A 24892-nucleotide genomic window follows, 5' to 3' on the forward strand; every position below is an offset into this window, starting at 1 on the left:
GTTATTTTTGGACATCTGTTACATTGCAATGCTTAAAAGCTAAAAGGTCTTTGCTTTTGTGTTATGTGTATATCCTATTGTCTGATATCGGGTTGTCTGTCTATATATGTATGTCCAAATATAGTGCTCATAAAATTAAAATTAAAAAAAAAAAACAAATCCAGATACCTTTAATTCATGTGATTTAAAAAGGTTCAATTTAAATTGGGTGAACAAATGAAAGTAAAATGTCTTTGAAATTACTTACCTCACAAGTCTCCAGGTGGTCAAATTAATAAAATGTTGATGTCTATAAAGTGTCTAATATCAATTGTTTCTAGAACTTTTCTTCAACAGGAAAGAGATGGAAGATACTGTTCAATACACTTACATGAAATATTGGTTTTTACAATAAAATAAGTAGATTAGATTTGATATATATAGGTTTACTCAAATGTGTTTGTTAGAGACATCTGATTAATTTACAAAATTAAAATGCTAACTGTTAAGTAACATCGAGTACTCTTAACTCCTTAAATTCCTTGGGGTAACATACTTAAACATTATTGATGTTTTCATAGATTGGTAAATAAAAAGTGTTTAAAATTGCTTTGTGTCATCACTAAAAACAAGGGTACTAAGACTTAAGTCCTAACAAGGACAATTCTATATACAAAGGGATCCAAAAATTTCAACTGTGTTTCAGTTAGATTACTGTACATAACAAAATATTTAATCTTATTAAAATGGAGTAATTCATCTAAATTTAGAAATTTCATAAGAGTTGTTTCAGAACAAAATGGGGTCAACACATAGGAAAGAAAAATAAAAGATTCTAGGTAAAAAATATATTTAGTAGAAGGGAGAAGAAGATGAAACCTGGAATGGGATCCATGGTCATTGCCTGCTAGCTCTCCCCTCATGGAGATCCGAGCCGCCTTGATTGTGCCCCCTCCTCCCTGACCAATGTCCACCATAGGGTGTTTCTGCCTCTTGCTGTTGCTGACTTCCTTGCCCACCACCAAATTTGACTCTGGACAGCCTTCCCATTACTGGTGGTGAATCCTCAGAACTCTTCTATGGTGGCCCTGATATCTCTCTCTCTCTCTCTTTCTCTCCCTCTCTCTCTTTCTCTGTCTCCAAAAAGCCCAGCACTGGGTTAGGGTCTCCCTTGGCTTAGGCTGCAGACCTATCTGGGATGGTGACAACCCTCACTGATAGTCTGCTCCTATGTGGGAAAACAGAGAGGTTGTGGGGATACCCCTTCTCTCCTGTTTCCTTTCTCCAGGTACCTGAGAACTCTTAGCCATGGGCTCTGCCCAATCTAAAATTCTCTGTGACTCCCACCCCCTTGGCTGTCTCCTCAGAAACATTTGGCTTCTCCATTTGACTCCATATCTCAAACTTAGCAGGCTCATTTTCTATTGCAACATAGTCTGATCCCAATATAAGTTAGATATATCATTTAATGTTCTATAACAGAACCTGTTAGAACCTGATTTGTTTAAAGGGTAATATCCTGAAACATGAAAGCATTTTGCCACTTGCCACACAAAAGGAAAGTTAAAAGCTCTCCCAGCCTTTCCTTGATTTATGTTTTGGATGTAAAGTCATTGTATAAATTCTATAACTATTGCCTGAATAATGTTTTGCAGAAGTACTACTTCAAGAACAAGCAACCTAAATTAATTTGAGATAATAAGCCATCACCTATAGAACAGATAATGTAGACCCCAATTAAATAAAAAGGGGAAATAACTGTAAAGTCATAAACATTAAAATTAAAGCCCAATATTTTTACTTTGTGACTGGTGAGACTGGCTTGCTGGATGTTTAAGATCAAACTTAGAGATTGAGATTGAAACACAAAAGGGCCAAGAAAACCAGTATTTGACTCTTGCCTTCTAAGTCAGCTGGAACCCAGGGAATGAGAGAACTTCTCTAAGGAGCTTTGCAACACCAGGGAGATTATGAGACCACTAGAGGATAAAAAGTCAATCAGTAAACCTGCTGCAAAGAAAGTCATTGAAAAAGGGAGACATCCCTGATGCTTCCAAAGGAAGCTGCCTCATCAAGGAGACCCTACTAGCAAATAGCACTAAAGGAGCTAAGAAGCTGCTCTCAAGTTCTCCATGAGTAACCCCTGTGGGAACTCAGCTGACCCTTAACAGCAGATAAGAACAAGGTTAATTTGACCAGCTTGGTCTTGATCACCTAGTAAAAACAGTTATAACCAAAATACAGCCATAACTGGGTTTAAAAGGAAAGACAATAGTTCCTTTATTGGAACTTAAGAGCTTCACTTGTGTTAGCCCCAAGAATAAGTAAGATTGGAGGCTATAAAAGAGATTCTTAGGCAGGAGTGCCTGATAACCATCAAGAGAAACTGCCAGAGTCAGAAATATTTGGTCGTTTTAAGGTCTACAGATCTTACTAAACAGGACCGTGCCTACTAAATTGCCTACAGAAGTTCCTACAAGATCAGATACACAGGTTCCAGAGCTGGTAGACACACACAAGTTCACCAACCGATCAGTCAATTAATCACTTCTCCTTCAAGACTACCAGCCTCTGACACCCAAAGCCGAGACCTGCAATTCACTATTGACACCTCTGACTCCAAAAACTCTGCTCCCGCCTAAAGCCCTCCCTAATCCTCTTTTTTATGGGAATGAGACTCTTCACCCCTAACCAGCAGGAAGAAGCTACAGAAAAATGTCCCACCCTGCCCCTGGGTATCTATAAAAACAAAAAGGGAGGCATCATATCTGCTATTTTGCTGCCACCAGTATTCTGTACCCCCTACACCATTTACAACCCAGATCGTCAGTCTGTGAACATCTTAGCCAGCCATTGGTTCACTCTTCAGCCTGTGAACATTCTTGGCAATCATTGGTCTGTTGTTACTAGCCTGCGAAATTCCACTACTTAAGAATAGCTCCACCAACATGCTCTCTCTGTCCTCCTCACTCTCACTATCACTCTTGCTCTTGCTCTCTCTCTCTCTCTCTCTCTCTCTCTCACTCTCATTCTCACTCATTTTCTTTCTCTCTCTCCCACCCTGTGGGGAGACACTCTGCCTGTCTGCTTAATAAAATCTCTTACGTGAATTCCTGAGTTCGGAGTGGTTTCTGGGTGCTTTTCAGATGCTGGGGATTTGGGGCTGTGGTGCTGTGTGGAGGGGGCTTCTGCACTGGGCCTGGGTGGGTTGCCATGGTGTGACAGGTCTGGCTTACGACACCTCAGGCCCACACTGGCATGGTGGGCTCCTTGGGATATTATTGGACTGGCTGCCACTTGGCGGGGATTAGCTGGCTAGCTGTGCAGCTTAGCCACTGGGGAGCCATGTCGATAAGTCAAAGTTATTTTAGTCCAAAGTAGAGTATTTTCCCTATTGTAATACTCTTTTGTCTATTAAAGCATTAAAGGATAATTTTTAAAACAAAATCATGAATCACATATAGATATAACATGGACATGTACCAAAAACTTTATTTAACTTATAAAGAGAGAACCATTTGCATATTACAGTGGTTTCAAAGGAGAATTTAAAGTATTACCAAAAAATAGGCAACTAAGGAATGCCGGAATCAATATGAATCGGTCTGGGACAATAATTAATTATATTCCACTGGACATAACTAATTTATACTTCTATGGACAGAATAATTTGCATTATTATCTGTTATTTACAACTTAGAGGATGGTAGGACAATTTAAAAATAGTGAAGAGATAGCCTCTGAGAGTATGTTTGAGAAGTCATAGTCCCCCTACACCTTTTTCTGTTCCCTTCTTGGTGTTTCGCAATTTTGTCTTTCATAATTTGTATCCTTCTGTGGCTTAAGTGCTATGTTATTAAAGGAACATTCAAGGTCATAGTAAACAATGTATGATTGGAAAAGTTTACTAGAGTTAAGTGACAAAACACCAAACTTTCAAACAGGGACAAGTTTGATGGTTTAGAGCATATATCCATTCATTCTGTTTTCAGAATAATAAACAATATTCAGCACAGACTTTAGATGCAAGATATAATGACTGATTTTAAACAACTGAAATTCTTCCTAAAGGATGTGAACATCAACCTCTTCTCTACACATAGATATTTCAATACCATATGGATATTTACTTTCTGATTCATGAACAGAGATCATCAGAACAATAATAGCAGCACTACAAAAACAACAAAAGGCAACAGTAAAAAATCATTTTGTTGTTTTTCCTCCTCTTGAGAATAGTTTTTATCATTTGTAACACTAATGTTGATGAATAGCTGAAGTCTACTATGTAAGTAAGACTGCTTAAAGCTCAGACAAATCCATAAAATCAAATAACTTAAAATGGAATGTTAGGCTAATAGGAAGACAAGACTTATGCATTAAAGGGATTCTTTGTATCAGTGCTGAAAGTGATTAGTGAGAAATGGATGACATTAAATGCAATAGTTATAGGTATGAGTATTCACATATGTGTGTATAATTATGATCTTAAATTGTTAAATATAGTTAGTTGCTGCCATAGCTTCGGTTTTAGACTAGGAATACATTATTTGAATCTCAGTCTTTTTTTTCTCCCAGTACTTGGAATTGAACCCAGGGCCACTCCACTACTGAGATATCTCTAACCCTTTTTATTTTTGAGACAGGATCTGGGTAAGTTGCCCAGGCTGGCCTTGAACTTTTGATACTCCTGACTCACCTCCTGAGTAGAGGATACCTGGCTTGAAACCCATTATTATCCTGTCACCTTTGGCCTAGTTAAAACCTCACCTCTCCATGTAGGTAGCCTGCTTGCTCCTAATCTCACTGATCCAAACCCAGCGTACTCCACAGCTATTGTCTATGGTAAAATGTAATGGTTAACATTGGTTATGTGACTTAATCTGTCCTTTGGGAGTGAAGGATATGACATTTCTTTGAACTAGCAAATCTACAATCTCCAAGGGAAGGCCTCAGGGATAATGCCCATGGATGTCCTTCAGGCACCCCTTCCTCATTCAGCACCCTACTTCCTTCGGACATCTGTTGGCCTCCTGTCTGCAGCCCTAATTTCTCTGGGAGCTGTTAGTAATACATTTCTTGTTTCAGCAGTTTGATTTCACTCCTTCATTGTGTCTCACATAACATACACAAACCAACCCAACCTTCAACCTTTGTTCTGGTTAAAGTTCTCTTGAGGTAGTTATCTTAAAAGGAATAAAGTGAACATAGGTCAGACAGAGCCACAAGGATGTCTTCCAATAAAAACAACTTTCTTGTGAGATGGACACCTGTTCATGGGCTAGACTCTTAGGAAGTAGGTAGTTTGCCAGGGTAAAGAAGTATCCCATGAAAGGCATACTGCAAATATCCAAGGCCAAAGCCTTTAGATTCCCAGTCAGGGAAGGGCTAGAGCTTATGACTGTTCTCAAGAGATAAAGATCTCAAACTGAAAAAGTCATAGCAATAAAATCACGACAATTTGTATACACATATGTTGCATTTATTTTCATGAATGTAGTGTAGTTAAACCAAAAGAAAAATATATCATTTAAATGACATTGGAATATGTTTTAGATTCATATTTAAATATAGGTTGAAATATATAGTCAAATGTAATCTGAATCTTCGTAAAAACAAAGATTTTTATATGAAGAATGACTTAGACCAATAAAAACCTCTCTAAATTTGTGATATCTATGCTAGTCTCATTTCTGCACCTGTATTTATAATACCTCCCCCTTCCCTTTCCTAAAAGGTTTTAGATCTTTCTGTTTATTTTGGTGTTTTGAAATTTCACAATGATACACACTTGCATTGTGTGTGTGTGTGTGTGTGTGTGTGTGTGTGTGTGTATACGTATATCCAGAGATTTTTTTTTTCATTTGTTGTACTAGGCATCCAGTACTCATATATAGTTCTTAAGAGGAGGAATTTGATTTATATTATTACTTTGATCTTCTTTCCCTTCTTTTTCTTTTTGCTTTCATTTTGGAATTCCTGTTGTGAATATCACCTGAAGATGATAAATCTGTGGAATAATTTCTTTAATTTTCTATTTCCTTCTATTTTTTAAAATAAACTTGAAGTGTAATTTACTTTCAGAAATTCCCTGATTTTAAGTGTATGACTTAATGCGCTTTGAAAAACTTTTTTTTTTTTTTGGTGCCGGGCATTGAACCCAAGGCCTTGTGCAAGCAAGGTAAGCACTCTACCAATTGAGCTATATCCCTAGCCCTAAACATATATATTTTTATAACTACCACTAAGATCAAGATATAGAACATTTTCATGACTGAAAAAGGGCTTTTCATGTCTCTCTACAGTGAATTCCTGCCCCCCTTTTATTGCTGCTTGAGTCAATAGTTTGTTCTTTATATATACATACATTATTTGTAAGTATATTTATTCATCCACCAGTTAATAGATATTAATTTCCAGTTTTTGTCTATTATAAATGTTATATAAATATTCACATATAAGTCTTTTTGTAATTCTTTTTTTATTTTTCCTAGGTAAATATGTAAGAGTGAAATTGCTGGCTTATGTGGTAATTTTATGTTTAGCTTCTAAGGAATCTCCAGCTGCTTTAAAATGTAGCAATGCTATTTTGCATCCCCCCCAGCAATGTATGAGAGTTCTAGTTGCTCTATAGTCTTGCTTGCATTTAAAATTGTTTACATTTTAGCCATTGAGGTGTGTGTTTAGGTATGTCTCTGTGATTTTGACTTGCATTTCCCTGATAACTAATAATATTGAATATCTTTACATTTGCTTATTTGCCATTCATATGAATTTTGTGGTTTAGTGTCTTTTAAAAAATTATTTTCTACTGGATATTTGAAGTCTAGAGCTGTAAGAGTTCTTATATATTCTGGGTGCACTGTATTCTGATGTATGTTTTGCTCATCATTTTCTCCTAGTCTAATAGCTTGCTTTTAATAAGCAAAAGTTTTCACTTTTGGCAAAGTCCAATTTGTTAATTTTCTTTTTATGGATCATGTTTTTCAAGCCCTATTGAAGAAATCTCTTCTTATTTCAATGACAAGATTTTCTCCTGTTTTCTTTTAGGAATTTCATAATTTTAGTTCAATTTTTTTGTCCCATTATGTGTTTTTTTTTAAACATGGAGGGAGGTAAAGACTAAGATTCATTTTCTTTCATATGAATATCCAATTATTCTAGCACTTTTTGTTGAAAAGATTCTCCTTTCCCCATTGAATTCTTTGATTATAAAGGATAATCTTTTGTTGAAAATCAGTTTCCACACTCTCATTCTATTTCATTGATTTGTCTATTTGTATGCCAAAACATACTGTCTTGATTACTGTTGTTATAATAGTAAGTCCTGAAACTAAGTAGTGTAAATTTTTGCCACTCTTTTCAAAACTGCTTTGCCCACTCTCGTTTCTTTCATTTACCTCTGCTTCAAACTCTGCTTCAAGAGAATCTGGACACTGCAGACTTGAGTTTAGAACTTGGAATGGTTTTCCATTGTTGATGAATTTTCGTCCACAGTCAGAGAAGTACCCTTGGGTCTATATTCTTAGATGGAGAAGAGAGACCATAGAAAGATGGAGGAATAATCAAATTAGCTCGCTCCTTAGAGGCAGTGTGATGAAAAGTGTCAGGGAGAACTATATACAATGACCCTGGCATTTGTGAAGCAATCCCTCATTGCTTGGACCCAAATTGTTATTTTGCTATGTTAGGAGGCAAGGAGCAGAAAAGACTTTTTTTTTGGCATGATAAGAGAAATAGAAATATTTTTCATTAGTTATACATCTTGAACTTCTCAGCAGTTATTTATTTTGTCACTACTTCAATCAATCTTGAAACAAGAGTAGCTAAGATTAAACAGTCTTAACTTATTGCCTTGTTCGTATTTTTATCTCCAATGGATTAACCCCAAGTATTTGTGATTCATATTTGGCTTATGCTCAACAATATAAGCTTCCTTATAGACACCATTGTAATCCAGTGGCTGCATTTCTGTGTCCTAAAGGCTATCCCCTTTTTCTCCTGTTTCTTTTTATGTATTATTTTTATTGCTGGGTTTATGAATTATAATCATTCAGGTATATAGACAGGCACATGCACTATTCTAACAATGTATTTCAGGAGGTTAATTTTCATTTGTATAAGTGTGCTTTAGTCAGCTTTTACATTGCTATGACCAAAAGACCTGACAAGAACTTTTAAAGGAAGAACAGTTTATTTGACTCATGATTTCAGATGCCTCAGTCCACAAATGATTGACTCCATTGCTCTGGGCCTGAGATGAGGCAGAACATCATGGCAGAAAGGCATGGTGGATGAAAGTATCTCAGAGATGGACCCCAGGAAGTAGAGAGAGAGAGAGCTTTGCTCACCAGGACAAAATATGAATCCCGAAGGCACCCCCCCACTCCACCCCCCGTGACCTACCTCCTCCTACACCCCGCTTGCCTATAGTTACTGCCCAATTAATCCATATCAGGGGATTAATCCACTTATTGGGTTAAGGCTGTCATAACCCAATCATTCACCTCTGAAAATATTTGAATTGTTTACCACATAAGCATTTGGGGGACAATCATATCTACCATAACATTTTTTGAAATTTACAAGGTTGATAAAAATCTTCATGTGTAATTTTTAAGTAGCTTAATTAATTCATTTCTTAACTTTCCTTTTTCATTATTGCCTCCTGCTAATGAGACAGATTAAACACCAAGGAACAATATTTTGTTAAATAGCATGGAGTTTTAGAGGGCCCCAAACCCTTGTAACTCTTAACAGTATTTTTGCCCTCCAAGGACTAATTTTTGTCCTTTCGGTGTAATGTTGCCTCTGTTAAGAATGCAGAGGCAATATTGATACAAAAGAGATAATTCTATAACAATTTCAATGATAATAATTTTCCTTTACTAGTGGTAATTCTGTACCTGGTAATGTACTATGTGTTTCACAAATATTGTCTAACTTAGCTCTCCTAGTAACCATAGGAGAAATGTATTATTCCTATTTTTTGAATGAAGAAACTGGGATAAAAATGTTTTAAGTTATCTAAAACCAAGTTTCAGAGTCTGGTTCTCAAGATTGTTCTGTGTGACCTCAAAGAACTCTGTTATTTTCTACTCTTCACAATGATACTATTCAAACTAATGGAAAAGTCAAGCCATTTCATGACCAGAGATACCCAATTTATTGGGAAGCTAAAAGTTTCAGCATATTGATTTCTAGGAATGGCTCTGTCCTTCCTGTTTAGCATTGCTCATAGGTCATAAAAGTTTTTCTGGCCTGTGAATTGCTTATAGTCTGCAGAAAGAACAGATGACGTGTTCAAAAGGATCTCTGTAAATATAGAAAAATAATTTCAGAGAAGATTTTTACAATCACAAGGTAAAAGTATTCTTTTGTTTTAGAAGAATTCAGACATGGTTTTCTTGTATTCAAATTGTCCTAAAGAGTCTTTCATCTGTAATGTGCAAGTTATCACTTAATATATATTTTTCATTTTACATATTTACCTATTTAAAAAGATAAAGTAATCTAGCACAGGGTAAAAAATGAAATTTTATATGTTATAAAAGCCTTAACCCAATTAGTGAATTAATTCCCTGACAGGGATTAACTGAATGGTAACTGTAGCCAGGTAGGAAGTGACTGGAGGAGGTAGGTCCCTGGCAGCATGCATTTGGGAGTTGTATTTCGTCCTGATGAGGAAAGCTCTCTCTTTCTGCTTCTTGGTGGCTATATCACCACACTCTTTTGCCATGATGTTCTGCTTCTGCTTGAGCCTTGAGGAATGAAATTGGCCTTGTATGGACTGAGACAAATTCAAAAAAGCTTCAAAGTCTTCTGAACCACATGTCAGGTTAGTCACAGGTATGGTTCCACTCCTGTTACCAATTTCTGTTTAAGTCAGTCATTCTGCTGCTATGGCCAAAGACCTGACAAGTACAATTTTAAGACGAAAAGTTTATTGTGGGCTCATGGTTTCAGAGGTCTCAGTCTCCTGGAGCTATTGAGACTATGAGGACTCTTGAAAATGGACTAAATGTATTTTTCATAGTGAGATAGGCTTGAGCTTTTGGAGGCCAGTGGAGGAATGTTATGGTTTAGACATGAGGTATCCCCAAAAGCTCATGTATGAGACAATGCAAGAAGGTTTGGAGATGAAATGATTGGGTTATGAGAACCTTAACCTAATTAGTGCATTACTCCTCTGATAGTGATTAACTGGATAGTAACTGTAGGCAGATAGGGTGTGACTGAAGGAGATTGGTCATTTGGGGTGTGTTTTGGTGTATATATTTTATCCCTGATGAGTGAAGTCTCTCTCTCTGATTCTTTGTGATCATGTTCCCAGCTGATTCTCTCCATTACCCTCTTTGACCATGATGTTCTGCCTCTCTTAGAGCTCCAAGAAATGGAGCCTGCTGTCTATGGACTGAGACCTCTGAAACTGAACCCCCAAATAAACATTTCCTCCTCTAAAATTATTCTTGTCAAGTCTTCGGTCACAGTGGCAAAAAAGTTGACTAAAACAGTTTCTTAACATTTTTGTTGAGAATATATTCATTTATGTTCATGAGGATTATTGCTTTGTAGTTTTCTGATAATGTCTTTTTCTGTTTTTGGTATACTTTTCTCATACAATGAGTTGGGAACTATTCCAAAGAGTTTGTGTTGGATTGATATTATTATTTAAAAAAAAATTGAGAGAAAACTTACTAGCAAAGTCATCTCCTGAAGTGCTTAGTGAAAAATAATTTAAACTATAAATTCATTATTATTGTTGGAAGACATAAGAGGATTCAGATTTTCAATCTATTTTGTGTTTGCTATGGTAATTTCAGCCTTTTATCAAGCGAATTACCCACTATCTGCACTTTGTATTCTCCAATCCACTCACCCTTCAATGTACTCTTTTTCAAATTAGGGTCTAAAAAGGGTCTGAGTAGTAAGAAGATTTTAAGAATTCTTTTCTTCTTTCATAATATTTCCGAGAAAGCTGGGCTAGGTCCCCTACAAATTCTTGAAATCTGTCACTAACTTCTTGGTTTCAACTTGATGAAGATTATGGCATAAAGTTTTATACATTCTCTGTTCATATTAATGTGAGTTTTTATTCCTCGGGGGCAGTTGTTGTCATTGCTTTTGTTTTAATTTTTCTTATTCATTTTGTTAGTTTTTCTATAATCTGGCCTCACCTCACCAAAATCTTCCGTTGAAAGTAATTTTTTTTTTTTCCTTTTGGTATGTTAACAATTACTTCATAGAGATTACAGCTATTAGAGGACAAATGTCATCTTGTGTTTTTCATCCACACTCCGCCCTCCTCCACCTGCCCTGACACTAGGTACCTAGTAATGACTCAATGACTTGTGGCCTTTTGGTTAATGGAAGTACAGGCTATAAACCAAAAGATGAATCTTGGTTCATGATCTTATACTCTACTTTTTTGAAGTATTCCCTTGCAAGGTTCAGGTTTTAATGATTTCAGAAGGTACAGAACCTATAGTAAACAGACAATGTATTTCATTATTTTAATCTTTAGTTCAATTCCTACACTTTTCGCCTTTTTCCATCTTAGTTGTTGGGGAATGCAATTTCTTTCCCTATTGATTTGGTCCTTGCACATTTAGCAAGTATCGATTCTCCCCTAAACTCTTTTGCCTCATTTTTAAGAGAGCAGAAGTTGAAAAGCTTTATTTCATTTTATTCAGACAAACACTAGCATACCAAGTATTCTACAGAAAAAACTAGAATTCTGCCATCTCCAAGTTTATAATTGTGATTTATCTGCTTCTGCTGCTGGTAAAGATAGGCTGTCAATTTCTATTCATTTGTAAAAGTTATGTTTTTACTTACTGAAGGATGGTAGCCTATCATGGCTTTTTCTCATGTGTGGAACAAATAAAGTACAATTTTCTGTTTTTAAGTAGATTTTTACAAACATATACTAATGTAATGTATTTGTTATATAAGTAAACTCTAAACCTAGAATTTGATTACTTATTTTAATGGAAAATACATATTGCTTCAAATTTGGTAGCGAGGGAATCACGACCTAATGAGTAGAATGTTGCTTAAGTCCCTAGTTCTGAATTTTATTACCCTGTATTTTTGCTTCTTTTATACAATCTTGAGTGTGTTCCCTAATTCTCATTATTTCACTTGTCTTATAAATCAACTTTCTGATGTTTACCCTAGACAAATCTGGCAAAATTAGGTTGAAACCTTAGGAAGTTATATTTTACCACTATTAATGTGTTGTAATGTGTAATTGATCTCATTTATTCTCACAATTAACCATATATGTTCTAACACTGTTTTTTATTTGCTGCTGGATGATAAAAAAATTTACTTTATGTTTGTGAAACTCAGTTACTTTATTAATTAAGGATGCTTAAAATAATAAATGAAATTGTGCTAGATGATTTCTCAAATTCTTACTTATTGATTCTAATTTATATTCTTATATAAATTATTTTTTACTTTAGAAAATAAGTACCTAAACTCAAAAACTAAAAGCATAATTCAGAATGCATATATTACAAGTTAGAGATACAATATTCAATATATTTTGGCAAAATGCTAGGAGCTTCATAGAAGTTCTATAATGACTCTTTAGTCCAGGCATGACCAATTATGATAGGATATTTTCACAGTCACATTGTCAGATATAGTAATTTTATTGTGTATTTAAAAAGTCAAGTCTTAAGTCCTCTGCTGTTATATTTTTTTCGAGGAGTTGACCTCTATGTATCCTGTCATCTACTAGCTTTATGATGACCTGCTGTTCTGAGTCTTTCATTTCTGTAAGTTGACATAGAGTTGTGTATTATTTGTACTTCTATAGGTGGTAACTGGAAAGTTTCCATAATCACCAGTGACTTGCCAAATGCAGGGACCAGCTCACAGATTTACATTGTATTATATGGACAACATAGAAGTTCGGCCCCCATATATCTTTATGGAACAGATGGGGCTAGATTTCAGGATGGCCATGAAGACATCTTTACTGTAAGTAATAAAACTGAGTAAAACTGTTAATGATAGAAGTGATACGGCTAGTAGGTACTTTCGAATGAGTGCAGTTTATTAAACCAGACTCTTCCTGTTATAACAGATGTGTCCTATAGAAGATCAATCAAAAAAAAAAAATCATGGCAGTCTTTGCTCAAGCAAATTTAACACAAGTAAATCCACCATATGGAAGAGACAGTAGCCTGAGAGAAATACTAGATATTCAACATTTATTGTTCTTATATAGGTGGCTATCAACAGCAAGGTCTTATGTGTCTGGTTCTACAAAAAAGGTTCAAAGTCAAGATCAAAAAGAGTAAAATAAAATTCTCAAACAATGATGGCAAAGAAGTTGTCATCAAGTTATTAGTTGTTCTTAGTTTTTCCTTGTTTTGAAGATAGTAGAACATTGCTAGAGATACTGAGATCAGAATCTAGAAAGAAAAAGAGGTAGTAAAAATGAAGCAGGTGAGACCACAGTCATGTTGTTAAACTGAGGTAAGAAATATATATACCCATCAGTGGCAAGATGGGCCAAGCATTTAGTTGTTTGTAGGTGCTGCATAGCGTCTGCTAAGTGAATGTCTGGATTTAGAGAAGGACCATTATAAACCAGGTGGAGAGAATAAAATAGCAACCAGAAAGGGGTGTCTGAAGTACCTTAAGTTTTCATGGGGTATCTCCTCCAGGTGACACTAAATGCTTGGTTTGCTGTACCCACATGTCACATGTCACAGGAGTGGCCAAATCATTTGTAACTGTCATTCTTGTTAGATTGGTGTAAACTATCCTTTTTGTACTTTCTCTGAGTTAAAAAACTCTTTCTTGTACTGATGGGCACTATAAGTAAAAGTAAAAAAGTGATGATTTTCATCATTATTTTTCATGTATAAGAAGTAATTTTATAAGTGACTATACCAAAAATAGTCTGAGTCGTTTTTCTTTTTTTGTGGTACTGGGAATTAAAACTAGGAATGCTCTACCACCTCGCTCCCAGTCTCCCACTCCTTTCTTAAAAATTTTTGAAACAGGGGCTTGCTGAGTTGCTGAGGCTGTCCCCCAAACTTGTAAATCTCCTACCTTAGCCTTCTGATTCCCTGGGATTACAGGTGTATGTCACTACTCTCACATGACCTGTTTTTCTTGTTACTGTTTTGCTATTTTATTGTCTCATGTTTACTTTTAAATCAAATTATAAATTCAGATAATTTATAGGGCTAAGTCATTTTGAGTTCTATTATGCAAAAGGAGTACATTTAAACCCTCAGTCCCATTTCCTTTTCCCATATTTACATGGTGTGATGCTTCTTCTTTTGAGCACTGCTACCTTCGTTTCAGCTTTCTGTTGTCTCGCCCTCTTTTAGAGCCTTGGCATGGCTAAATTTGTCTTTGTTTGTAGAAATGTTAGTTTCATTGAGTTTAATAATTTTATTTCAATATTGATCATAGTTTTATTTCTTCTGGTGAATTGTTTTTTTGTGAGAGTTCTTAGGAAAACCTTTGTTTTCCATTCTTCTTCCCTTTTGCCTTGTACCTTCTTATTACAGATCTTTTTTCTATTGTGGTAGAATGCACAAAATAAGAGTTACCATTTTCACAGTTTTAAAGTGTACAATTCTGTGGCTTGTAAGTACATTTACAATATTGTTCCACTGTTACCACCATCTACCTCCAGAACATTTATTTATTGTTTTAGTCAGCTATTTTGCTGCTGTGACTAAATGATCTCACCAGCACAATTATAGAGGAGGAAGGTTTATTTGAGGGCTTACGGTTTCAGAGGTCTTAGTCCATAGAAGGCTGACTCCATTCCTCAGGGCTTGAGGTGAGGCTAAACATCATGGTGGGAGAAGGTGACAGAGGGAAGCAGCTCACATCATGGTGATCAAGAAGTGGAGAGTCTTCACTCTCCAAATACAAAATATATATCCCAAAGCCACACTCCAATTCCAATTTTCTCCAGCCACACCCTACCACTTCAGTTACCACTTTAATCCCTATCAGGGGATTAAATCACAGATTGGGTTAAGAGTCTCACAACCCAGTCATTTCTCCTGAACCTTTCTGCACTGTCTCACATGTGGGTTTTGGGGGAATGCCTCATATCCAAACCATAATAGTCACTGTAAAAGGAAATTCCCATTGCTTTTTTCCTTGAACTCTTAGCAACCTATGAAGTGTTTTCTGTTTTACTTTCTATATGGATGCTTTACATTTCTTCTTCTTGCTGAATTACTATTCATAGAACTTTTAATACACTGTTGAACAGAAGTGCAAAAACTGATATCTTTGACTTGTTCCTGAGTTGGGGTGAAAGCTTTCAGGGTTTCCCTTTTGAGTGGGTTATCTATAGTTTTTTTTTTTTCTTTTAATTGATGCCATTTATTATGTACAGGAAATTCCCTTTTATTCTTAGATTTTTTGGTGTTTTTACCATTCACAAAGGGTGTTGAATTTTGTGAGATGTGTTTTTTTCCCCTCATCAGTTGAGATGGCTGTGGTTTTGCCTCCCTTCATTCTACTTATGTAGTATATTATATTTTTTGTGTATCAACCCAATCTTCATTCCAGGGATAAATTACGCATGGTTATAGTATATCTTCCTTTTACTGTGGCTCTGGATTCAGTTTGCTAGTTTTGTTTCAGACTTGTGTGTGTATTTATTAGCGATATTGGTCTGCACTTCTCTGTCTCTGTCTGGCTTTGGTATGAGTACACCACTGATCTTGAAGAATGAGTTAAGATGTGTTCTCACATCTTTTATGTTTTGTTAGAATTTGGGATAAACTGGCATTAATTTTAAAAAGTTCAGTTTATTTTGAGGCGGGATCTCTCTGTGTTGCTCATGTTGCTTGAGCTGGCCTCCAACTCACAATTCTTTTGCCTCAGCCTCCAAAGTAGCTGGGACTATAGGCGTGCACTACTACCATGCCCAGCTTAATTCTTCAAATATTTGGTAAAAATCACCAGAGAAGACTTCTGTCCTAGGCTTCTCTTTGTTGGGAGGTTTTTGATTACCAATGTAACCTTCTTAATTGTTACAGATCTATTCATGTGTTTCCTTTCTTTTTGAGTCAGATTTGGTGACTTATGTGTTTGTAGAAAATTTCCCATTCCATTGAGGTTATCTGATTTGTTGGAATATAATTGTACACAGTATTTTTCATAATCCTTCTTATTTCTGTAAGATTGTTAATAATGGTCCCTACTTATATTTCCGATTTTAGCAATTCGAATCTTCTTTTTTCTTTGAGATAGGGTCTCTCTGTGTTACCTATTTTGCTTAAGCTGGCTCTAAAAGTTCATCAATGTTGTCGATATTTTTCAAAGAACCAACTCTTGGTTTCAATGATTCTATTGTTTTCCATTCTCTATTTTATTGACCATCACTCTGATCTTTATCTTTTCCTACCTTCTGCTAATTTAGAAATTAATTTGCTCTTTATTTTCTAATTCTTTAAAAAAATTTTTTTTGTAGTTGTAGATGGACAGCATGCCTTCATTTCATTTGCTTATTTTTGTATGGGGTGCTAAGGATTGAACCCAGTGCCTCATATGTTCTGGGCAAGTGATCCGCCACAGAGCCACGAAGGTATAAAATTAGACTATTTATTTGAGATTTTTCTCCTTTTTAATATATGTATTTATAGCTATAAATTTCTTTCTGAGCTCTGCTTTCATTACATGCTCTATGTCATAATTTTGTTTTCATCCATCTCAGAGTATTTTCTAATGTTCTTGAAATTTCTTCTTTGATGAATTCAATGAATTTTCCAATTTTCCTTCTAATATTTATTTCTAGTTTCAATCCATTACATTTAGACAACATAGTGTGTATGATTTTAGTCTTTTAAAAATTTCCAGATTTTTTTTTGTTACATAACATACAATCTGTCTTGGGGAAATAGTCCAGGTATACTATATTCTCTTGTTGAATGGATCTATAGATGTTAGGTCTAGTTGGTGTATGATGTTCCAGTCCTCCATTTCTTTACGTTTCTGTCTAATTATTCTATCTATTACTCAAAGTCAAGTATTAAAGGCTCCAACTATTATGATGGCCTATCTGTTTTACTATTCAGTCCTGCTAAATTTTACTTCATAAAGCTTAGATTGTAGCTCAGTCATAGAGCACATGGTTGGCTTGTGTGAGGTCCTGAGCTCAATCCTCAGGTCCCACCTCACTCCACCAAAATAAAAATGCCTCATATATTTTAGTGCTCTGTTGTTAGATGTGCATGTTTATAATTCTACTCTAACATCTTCTTGGTGCACTGACCCCTTTATCAATATATTATGTCCTCTTCTGAGATGATTTTAAGTGGATTTTGTGAAATTACATTGAAAGGTGTTTCTTTGACTCCTTTATAGATTAAAGTTGGAGACATCGGAACAGTCTTTAAAATTCGTATTGGTCATACCAACTCTGGCTGCTCCCCTTCCTGGCACTGTAAGAAGGTAAGTATATATCAATACTCTCCCCCCCCTTTTTTTTTTCAAAAATTTCTGCAAATTTCTCCAAAGAATTAACTCTCAGGGAGACATTTTACATCTATAATGAGTTGATGGTGTCAAACCTGGACCTTTTTGGTCAGTACCTTTCTCTAGGAAGCAGTATCATATGCCCTTATCAATTCATTAATCTAATTGGTTGGGGGAACTTCCTCCATTAAGCAATCCTTTCACTTCTTTATAAAGAAAAGGAAATACTGGGATAATACTCTTGAGAAACTCACATAGCTACAGCTTCTTTTTTTTAAAAAGAGCATTGTAGTTATACATAGTTGGGTTTATCCCTACAGAATTATACATGCATTGAATTTGATTTCAGTTCACATTCCCCTCTTTTCTCTCTTTTCTTCCCTCCACCATTCTATTTCTTTTACTCTGCTAATCTTCATTTTTCTCATCTATTTTTTAAATTTTTGATGGATTCTTTCTACTTCTATATACAGGTGAAATTTCCTGTGGTATATTTAAAATATGCACATAGTATGATTTTTAAAAACTCCACAATTTCCTCCCCTTTCCTGACCCTCTTTCCTTCCTCTTGATCTTCTGTTCTACTGATCTTCCCTATATCCTTATGATATCCATTTCTCCCCACCGTCTTTCCCTTATTTTGTTCTACCTTTCACATATGAAAGAAAACATTTGGCTCTTGATTTTCTGAGACTGGCTCTTTCTCTTAGCATGATGTTCTACATTTTTCTTCCAATAACTAGCAAATGACATAATTTTATTCTTCTTTATGGTTGAGTAAAACTACATTGTGTATATATACTGCAGTTTCTTAATCTGTTCATCTCTTGATAGGCATTGGAGTTGATTCCATAACTTGGGTAATATGAATTGTGTTGCTATAAACATTGAGGTGTCTATATTGCTGTTGTATGCTGATTTTAGTTCTTTTGGATAAATACCAAGGAGTGGGATAGCTGGATCATATGGTGGTTCTACTCCTAGAAAATTGCTTTCTAGAAATTGCTTTCTAGAGTGGTTGGAGTAGTCTGTAGTCCCACCAACAATCATGTAACTTTTTGATATACTTGTATTAATAATGAAAAGATGTCTAGCTGTATAGCATTGCTTAAAAAAGTTTATAAAGATTCACCATTATGTTGGTGACTTAATGATATACTAGACTTGAATTCCAGTTCTAGAATTTAGTGTACTCATTCTAAGCAAGACAATAACCCTTGAGTATTGTTTTTTATTGTAAACAAATGGGATACATGTTGCTTCTCTGTTTGTATATGGAGTAAAGGCATACCATTCGTGTAATCATAAATTTACATAGGGTAATGTTTGAACCCTTGAGTATTTTTAAGAAGGACAAGAAGAAGGCTTAATCTTTTGACATTGTTCAGAATGAAAATTCCATTTATTTTCATGATTACTGGTAAATGCAGACCTCTCACACTGAAATCAATATAGAGTGTCATCCATTTTTGTATATGACATTTTTACATATCATTTCAAAATAAATGATCTTTAAACAATTTCCCAGAGAGCAAAGAATATCTAGTTACATATTCCTGATATTTTTGACTAACTTGTTCTTCTACAGTTTTGGAATATGCAGAAAAGTAATGGAAAATGCATGGTAGATGAATGATTCCTTAAGAATGAACTTTCTATTCCATCAATCAGAATAAATAGTTGTTAATAATGCCATCTTCTCCACATTAAAGTTTCAAAGCATCCTGAAGCAGAATGCAAAAATAATTTAAAATCTACTTTGTGAAAATAAAGAATGTAGATGCTAGATTTCAAAATTCTTGCCTGGCTTTATATGAGGTATTGTTCTCTTTTATGCCATACAGAGCTTTTGATGTATGATATTCATGCTTACTGTGGTGGTGTATGCCTGTAATCCCAGTGTCTCAGGAGGCAGGAGGATCACAAGTTCAAGACCAGTCTCAGTATCTTTTGTCTTTTTCTCTGTTAAGAACTGATTTATGAAAATTATCTCTAATGCTTCTGCCTTATCACTTGATTGATAACCAGTAAGAAAAATTATATTCATTATGATGTTAGGATGCTAACATAGTTATTAAGTGGTCTGAAAATATTATGTACTATTGCAGAAGAATGATATAAAAATCAGTCTGAAAATTCCTGTTGTCTTTCTTACCATGGCAAGTACTTTCTTATTGCAAGGCAACTTGTTTGCCCAAGGTTTACCTCAACTCTGTTTAAGTACCAGTGAAGAAGAGACACCTCTTTTGGGGTAGGGGTTTGCTGGGGATTTAACCCAGGGCCTCAAGGATGCTAAGTATGCACTGTACTACTGAGCCAGCCTCAATCATGTACAAATATAGAAACGAAATGATATACCCCATTTGTGTATATGAATCAAAATGCAGTCTGTAAAAAATTAAAAAAAATTTAAAAAAATGTTCTTAAATCAAATTTTATTCTGAGTGTATAAAACTCTCATACAATTGATCCATTTGGCCCAATTAAGTTTCTGGGTAATGGGTTGAGAATTATCTTTTGAGTTCTTATAATTCAGTTCAAAAGTTTGAAGTTTGACATTTTAAGGAAGCCAACTTATACCTATAACCTGAAGGGATTTGAATAAAAACTCTGGTTTCATATATAATACCAACAGTGATACAACATTTTCATAAATGAATCACATTGCTTTAAGGAACTGAATACTTTCAAGATTAGTTGGGGAACAGTACAAAATAGAAAGTATAAAATGCTGCTTTATTTTCTGTTTCTCAAATGATTTTCTTTGGCCTGAATAACTTAATCTAAAAACCAATGACTACTCTCCATGGTCTCAGAGAGACGTTCTAGAAATGACATTTTGTCTGAAGCATACTTGATAAGCATTTATAAATGTGAATTCCTGGATCTGTCTGAAACCCATAAACCTTAAAAGGTTTGGGTTCTGAAGATGTGCCTTTTAAATACATAATTTCTAAAATACATTAAATTACATCATTAAAACTATTAATAACAAAATTTGGAAAAAAATTGGCATGTTTGATATGAACATTTCAAGAAAGAAAAATTAGAAATAGAAAAGAGTAAAAAGAAATGTCATTGTACTTGAGATGGCAGTAAAAGAGTAAATTATACTTTTTTGGGCAAGTAATCAATAATTTCTCATATTAAAAAATGTAAAAATGGTTTCTGAGCTAAGTGGAGTATTTGGACAAATTTTGTTTGAGACTTTGATAGAAGATTCTTTTGAAAGCAATGTTGTTGCTGTTGTAGATACAATTGCAGAACATGAATTCTGGGGAACAATTTTATATACCTGTACAGCGATGGCTGGCACGAGATCAAGAGGATGGGGAAATCTGCCGAGAATTCCCTCTTTTAAATAAAGGACAACCCATCCTTCCAGGTAGGGACACTCAAAATCCAGGCAGCACACACACACACACAAACTTGTTTGCCTAAATGCTGAAGGACGGGGAACTCGACAAATGCATGTTGAATAAATGAATGAATGAATGATTAAGGACTGCTAGTTTCTTATCAATTACCTCTGCTGCTGTGCCAACTGCATCTAAATGTGCTTCAGTTGTTTCACACGCTGGCATTCAAGAATGTGTTCTTGTCACAGTTAGCCCTGTAGGAAGGTCAACTGAAGTGCCTCTCAATCAAAACAAGAAAATTAATTCTTAGAAGGTCACAAGAAAATTGAATGTCAAATGAAGTGAAGACTGAGACCTGCAAGTTAACATGTACTTTTCCCACAAGGCTCTGCCTTGCTTTTGAAAATTTATCTCTTTGATTAGGAATTGAAAATACCACCGCTCAATGACTTTCTAAACATTTGGCCAGAAGCAGAGATGTGTTCAAGTTTTTTTATGTGTGGCTGAGACTAGGCTCTTGATACACTCAGAATTAGGTAATGACTGTGCCCCACCAGAAGAATCCAAGGTGATCTTGTCCATAAAAACTATTTGTTCTTGGGTCTAGTTACTGTCCTCTGCTTTGGAAGAGAATGGGAAAAGGGTATATGAGAGTTATTAAATTGACAATTGATAAATACAGATATTTCTCTAATTTAGGCTACATCCCACCATATTGTTATATCTTAGTTTTGTAAAGAAATAAGTAATAAAAATATTATCTGAAGAAAAAGAAGAGATCCACAATATCATATAATCTGACATTTGGCTTAGGTATATACCTATTTAATTTTTGATGGAACATAGACTGGTAAAACATTTGCAGAGATTGATAATTTCTTTGAGGTGTTTAAATAAGGTGCACTAATACATTTTCTCGAGTTTCTGAAGCTAATATATTTGGAAAAGACACGAATAGCATATTTACTGAAAAGCAAAGATTGCAGGAGCATTGTTCTTACCATTCATAAAAGCCTTTCTCACCATTTATTTTTCTCACCATTTTTCTTTATCATTCCACATGCATCACCTGAGGGAAGTTCACCAGGTACCCTATTCCTATTATTGCTAGTAATGATTTAGGGGTGATATTTGCTTTTTCCTCTCCCCATTTTAATTCCAAAATTCTGATCAAAAGAGACATATTGTATGAACACATGCTGATTTTCTTTGCTTTCCCTGTAGTGCTTGGTACTTATTAATGGACATTTTTACTTTTCAATTTCTCCACTTGGCTTAGTAGTCTAATCATACTCTATCATGTGCTTAGTAAACTCTTTGGTGAGTCAGGGATAGATAAAGCAAATGATAACTGACTCTACCCATATTTTTTATCTAATATTCTAGCAATGATGGATGTGATGTCTGAAATGAAGTCATTATAGACAAGCAGCAGCCTTCACTAGATGTAGACACATCATTTCTAGGGATTTAAATAAGGAAAGCTGCACAGTGTACTTTTTTCTATATTTTGTTCCATTAAGTTCATAAAGACTTATGGTAGTATTTGTTATTTAAGACAAAAGGAACTCTGACAGAATTTGTCTGGTTTATCAGTATTCTATCACATGTACCTGAAAAATATGTTTTCTCATTATGGAATTATTTTCCTGAAGAGAATAAGGGTTGCTAAGAAAACTGAGTAAAAGTGGACTCTCTCAGATTGGTGAGCTATTTATAAAATTTTTATTTTTTGTCGTGATAATTAACACAAACATTAAATTTAGTATCCTAAACATTTTTAATCATATTGTTCAGTAGTGTTAGGTGTATTCACATTGTTATGCAAATGTTTCAGAACCTTAGCATCTTACAAAGCTGAAACTTTGTACTGCACCCATTAATTAGTAATCCCTTCTTCCTCACCTCCAGTCCTTGGCAATACCTTTCTACTTTTTGTTTCTGTGATTTTTACTTTACATAACTCGTCTGAGTATAACATACAGTATTTACACTTTTGTGATTCGGTTATTTCCCTTAGTGCAATACCCTTGAGGTTCATCCATGGTATAGAGTGTAAAAGGGTCAGTCTTTTTTTTTTTTTTTTTTTAAAGACTCAATGATATAGTACAATTTCTTTGTTTATTTAGCAATGAACATTTGGGTCACTTTTGCTTTTTAGCTACTGTGAATAGTGTTATAACAAACATGCATGTACAAAAATAAATATCTCTTTGAGAATCTGATTTGAATTCTTTGTGATATACCCAGAACTGGGACTGCTGGATCATATGGTAATTCTATTTTGTTTTTTTGAGGAACAGTATTATGGAATATTATTTTCCATAATAATTGTACTACACATTTCTACCAACAATGCACAAGGGTTCCAATTTCTTTCTACAGATTTTCTTCAACAAGTATTTTCTGTTTTACTGAAATTGGCCACTTAATGGGTAGCAATTGTTTATCATTTTAATTTTTGTTTGCATTTCTCTAATAATTCTTGGTGTTGAGTTTTTATATTCTTGTTGACCATCTGTATTTTTCTTTGGGGAATTATGTATATTTAAACTCTTAGCCCATTTTAAGAATTTGTTTTTTTGTGTGTGTGTCATTGTAGAATTGCAGGATTTTCTTTTATTTTCTTCATATTAACTCCATAGCAGATATATAAATTGGAAGTTGTTTCTGTAACTTCATTGGATGCTTGTTTACACTGTTTTTTCCTTAGCTCTATAGAGTTTCTTAAGTTTGATGTAGTTCCCATTCATCTATTTTTGCTTTTGATATCTGTGATTTTGGGGTTACACCTGAGAAATCATCACAACACTTTATATCCTGAAAATGTTCTCATGGTTTCTCCTAAGTGTTTTATGATTTCAGGTCTTATGTTTAGGTCTTCAGTACTTTTTGAGTTAATATCAGTATATGATGTAAGATAAGGGTCCAACTTCATTCTTTTTTATGTGGCTATTCAGTTTGCCCAACACTGTTCATCAAAGAAACTGTCAGCTCCCCATTGTGTGGTATTAACACTCTAGTTGAAATCATTTGACCACATACTTGAGAGTTTATTTCTTAGCTCTCTTTTCTATTCTATCGTTCTGTTTTAATGCCAGTAACACACTGTATTACTTTTGCTTTGTAGTATGTTTTGAAATCAAGAAGTATAGGGCTTTGGTTTTGCTCTTCTTTTAAAGATTATTTAACTATTCAGAGGTGGACATTATGTGTGTTATTTTAGGATGCCTTTTGTTTATTTCTGTAAAAAATATTATTGAGATTTTGATAGAGACTACATTGAATCGGTAGATTGCTTTGAGTAATGTGGACATTTTCCTTTAAATTTCTTTAAGAAAATTAAGTTGTTGATGGGCGTTTATTTACTTAATTTATTTATATGCAGTGCTGAGAATTGAACCAAGTGCCTCATACTTGCTAGGCAAGTACTCTACCACTGAGCTACAACCCCAGCCCCATAATGTGGATATTTTAACAATATTAAGTCTTCCAATTTATAAATAAGGAATACCTTTCCATTTATTTTTAACTTCTTTACTTTCCTTTAGCAATGGTTTGTAGTTTTCAGTGTGCAAGTATTACATCAGCTAACTCTAGTCCTGAGTATTTTATTCCTTTTTTAGGCTATTGGAAGAGCAATTATTTTCTTAATTTCTTTTTGAATTATTCATTGTTAGTGTATACTAATGCAACCATTTTTTGAGTGTTAGCTTTGTTGTTTCAACAATTTGCCTGTGTGTGTGTGTGTAACACTCCAAGGTTTTCTATACATGAGATCTTGTTATACCTACAATGAGAGGTAATTTTACTTCTGACTTGGATACTTTTATTTATTTATTTTTATTATTTATTTTGTCTCATTGCTTTAACTAAAATGTTAAATACTATGGTGAATAGAAATGGCAAAAGTGAACATTCTTGTCTTATTTCTGATCTTAGAAGAAAAACTTGTAGTCTTTCATCATTGAGTTAGCTGTGGGCTTTTTATATATAATCTTTATTATGTTGGGGAATTTCCTTCTATTTTCAGTTTGTTGATGGTGTTTTTTTAATTAAAGAATATGAACTTAAAA

General features: G+C 34.6%; 1 protein-coding gene across 13 annotated transcripts in view; it reads left to right on the plus strand.

Moving 5' to 3' along the window:
• RP1 (RP1 axonemal microtubule associated) overlaps window positions 1–24892 on the plus strand; it is a 322403-nt gene that overhangs the window by 68449 nt on the left and 229062 nt on the right. For all 13 annotated transcript variants that reach the window (XR_013763185.1, XR_013763186.1, XR_013763187.1 and 10 more), the window contains exons 4-6: window positions 12809–12972; window positions 17347–17433; window positions 20710–20842. Coding sequence is in view for 9 of the 13 variants with exons in the window: in XM_079136289.1 (XP_078992415.1) it covers window positions 12809–12972; window positions 17347–17433; window positions 20710–20842 (384 nt within the window). In the remaining 4 variants the exon portion in view is untranslated. The remainder of the gene's footprint in view (window positions 1–12808; window positions 12973–17346; window positions 17434–20709; window positions 20843–24892) is intronic.

This window comes from Sciurus vulgaris, assembly GCF_902686455.1.
Source record: "Sciurus vulgaris genome assembly, chromosome: 1".
NCBI classification, from domain to species: domain Eukaryota; kingdom Metazoa; phylum Chordata; class Mammalia; order Rodentia; family Sciuridae; genus Sciurus; species Sciurus vulgaris.